At 40.0% G+C, this 3,096-nt stretch overlaps 1 protein-coding gene across 3 annotated transcripts in view; it reads right to left on the reverse strand.

Annotated features, from left to right (window-relative positions):
• KIF1B (kinesin family member 1B) overlaps positions 1-3,096 on the reverse strand; it is a 79,190-nt gene that overhangs the window by 56,966 nt on the left and 19,128 nt on the right. For all 3 annotated transcript variants that reach the window (XM_010137102.1, XM_010137028.1, XM_010137174.1), the window contains exons 5-8: positions 1,889-2,067; positions 1,075-1,186; positions 604-681; positions 298-363 (exon numbers count right to left, since the gene is read on the reverse strand). In XM_010137102.1, the coding sequence (XP_010135404.1) occupies positions 298-363; positions 604-681; positions 1,075-1,186; positions 1,889-2,067 (435 nt within the window). The remainder of the gene's footprint in view (positions 1-297; positions 364-603; positions 682-1,074; positions 1,187-1,888; positions 2,068-3,096) is intronic.

Here is a 3,096-nt window from a genome sequence, read left to right on the forward strand (position 1 = left end):
CCGAGAGCTCGCTACATGAACGTGTCCTCCACACAAATGCAGGCTTCTTTTTGCAAGGTTTCTTCTCAGCTAAATAAACCAATGCTTCAATCTATCGATAAATAAAGTTTCTACCAGCCTGCATGACATTGACAGAACACTGTCAACACTCTTCATCTGTCCAAACGCGCGCAGCACATTTGGCTGAGAACGCCAGGCCAAGAACAGTGAACAATCCCGCTGTACTCCATGCTTTTTACAGTCTCAGTTTTACTAGCCACAGAAAGGTTGGTGCAGTTAAGTAAATGCTGTGCTTACCACTTCGGCCAACGCTGAAATAACTTTCCCCAGAGTTGTGAGAGACTTGTTTATATTTGCTCCTTCCTGAGAAAACAGAATTCAGTATAATACAGTAGTTAAAACTGTTTAACCATGAAGAACGTGTCAAATTTCACATCCATGATCAGAGAAGAAAAAAACCCAAAAGGCTTCTGTTTTGCAACTATCTTTTTCTTACTTATAACAGGAACATCGCCTTCTTCTTACTATTTGTCAAGCAAAGACTCCACACAATGCTTGTGCACCCACTTCCCTTTCTTTCCCCATACATCGATGGCCCCATACCTTTAGTCGGGTTCCTTTGGCACCAGTTGAATCAGCTCGCTCACTCCCAGCTAGATCCACAAGGCTAATCTTGCTGACCTGAAGAGAGAAAGCACATTAAAAATGAGAACTAGTTCTTGGTGAACCAGAGAAAGAACAATACTTCAGAGAACTCTATGGCATGAGAGGAATTCTACTGTCGAAAAAAATCACCGTATGTGATAAAAGTACAGTCAAACAAAGTTTTCACAAGCCGTTAGCTTGATGCTGTTATCTTATGGATAAGCAGTGTCTGGGATTATGTTCTGTTTAAGTATCACTATACCTAAAAAGAGAGAATGAGGTCTCGTATGAACGTAGCAGAACAGAAGTCAAACAAAATAAAGTGTTGCTACAGACAACACAAGAATCTCAAACGAAGAGAAACCATACCAATAACAGTAAGTCTCTGCAGGGAAGATCTGTGAAAAAAAGCCACTTCTTGTAACATACCTTCTCTGTGGAAAGATCAGTTTCTGTGTCATGTTTCTTCTGAGTAAAGACAATTGTAAACACAGCATGGGAGCGGCTGCTGGTTTCATTCATGTTGGTAGCTGCCACAGTCCTAAAATATGAAGAAATATAGATATGTTTAGAAAACAGTAGCCTCTGTGCTGCAAGTACAATTACCTGCAGAGGTGAAGGCAGCTGGAGAGGAATGAGACCAAGAGGCCGTACAGTTGATGTTCTGCCCTGTAACCGAGACCAAGCCACTCCAAACACCCTTAACAAACTCTTTGACGTTTTACTCCTATCTTCCCAGTCTAAACAGAGCTTCCTCAATCTGTGTACTCAATCTACCTTACACCCAAACACCAAAGAAAACTCAGGTGGCATTTTATGCTAAACAGAGCCTACAGCTGACATGAAAGCTACTAATGAACCAGAACCTAAAGCTAGAATGCCAAGGTGAGTCCTAACCACTCGAATGAAAAAGAGGAGACTGCGTTGACATGCTCATTTATACCAATATAGTGATACAGTACACAACAAACACAGAACTAAAAGCCAGTATAATTCTTCACATGCATCTCAAGCCATTACAAGCTTTAAATATCTAAACAGCAATTTGCAGCACTGTATCACCAGGCAAATCAATGTCAACCTTTTAATAGCATTGATCAGGGCCTATTTCAACAATACTCCTCACATGACACGAGCTTTTGAAAAGTGCCAATGCATCACAGAAGATACCTTAAGTTTGCTACTATATGCCATATAGTGCCACAACAGAGATAAAAATATTTGATGTGCTACCATCACCAACCTGGCTTTGTTCCCAGCATCCATGAGGTCTGCAATGTCTGTATAAGATGTGACTGCTAACTTGGACAGATCTTCCACATATGGTCCAAGCAGAGGATGTTCTCGCACTCGCAAATTCCCTTTGTTCTTCGGGTTCAACAAGTCTCTGACTCTCTCGCAGTAAATTTCCATGTAACTCACCTGAAAAGAGGAATTTGCATGGACAATGTAGTGTTTCTTAAGGCTTCCTCTGCAAGTATTTCAGAGTGATAGAAACTCTCCCAGGCCACAGGAAAGCTGCAGATGGGTGTCTCAGCTCATTTAAGAGTCACTAGTCTCACGGACCCTATCTCCAACATCAGCTGCAGGCCTTGCATCCATTTATAGATCCCTCAAGCATTTCAAATAACGTCAGTGTTTAACGAAAAATTACACAGAGTCCACAATCATCTTAACAGCTTTAACGTGAGGCAGCAGCAAAATTGCCTTTCTAAAGAGGCAAACCAGACAGATGTTGAAAGCAGACTGCTTGCAAGGAATCTCTCTTATGAACCTCCAAAGAAAACTCAAAAAGGGGAAAAATTAATTTCTTTGTATGTAGAAGGAACTTTTGATTCTAAGCTGCGCCCACACCCTCCTGTATTCCCGAGTGATCCTGACTGACAATTACTCAAATATGGTAATCCTAAATCTGCATCCTTTGAAATAAATTATAAAGCTAAAATTATTTTTAAATGCATTCTTTAATTTTTGTGTTTCTCATGGCACTAGGCTTATCCCAGTCCATCAGGTACTTAGCAGCTGCAGTAGTCAAAAAATCAAATAATAGAAGAGACAGCAAGTTATTCGCTTTCATTCTGTAGAAAGATTAGTCAGCAACAGTTTTAGAAATTGAAGATCTCTTTTTGTAGAAGTGCAATTCAGAAAGATGAATTCTATATCCAAAACAGATCACACATTTCCATCACTGTTTTCTGTCTAGCTGTCTCCCTTCTCTGCTCATTTGTCAGATGTTCGTTCTTTGGGATTTTCATTATAAAAGGCACTATTTCTCATGTACAAATCTATGCTGAGGCACAATCAGAACCTAAACAAGTACTAAATAGAATGCCTGTGGTATTCAAACTCAGAAGCATAAAATGTTAATAAAATACAATTAAATGGAGTGTTAAAATGGACAGATTCGAAGGCACAGAACTAGTCTGTTTCCAGTGCTGTAATTCAGAAGCA

Source organism: Buceros rhinoceros, unplaced genomic scaffold, assembly GCF_000710305.1.
Source record: "Buceros rhinoceros silvestris isolate BGI_N320 unplaced genomic scaffold, ASM71030v1 scaffold8620, whole genome shotgun sequence".
Classification (NCBI taxonomy): domain Eukaryota; kingdom Metazoa; phylum Chordata; class Aves; order Bucerotiformes; family Bucerotidae; genus Buceros; species Buceros rhinoceros.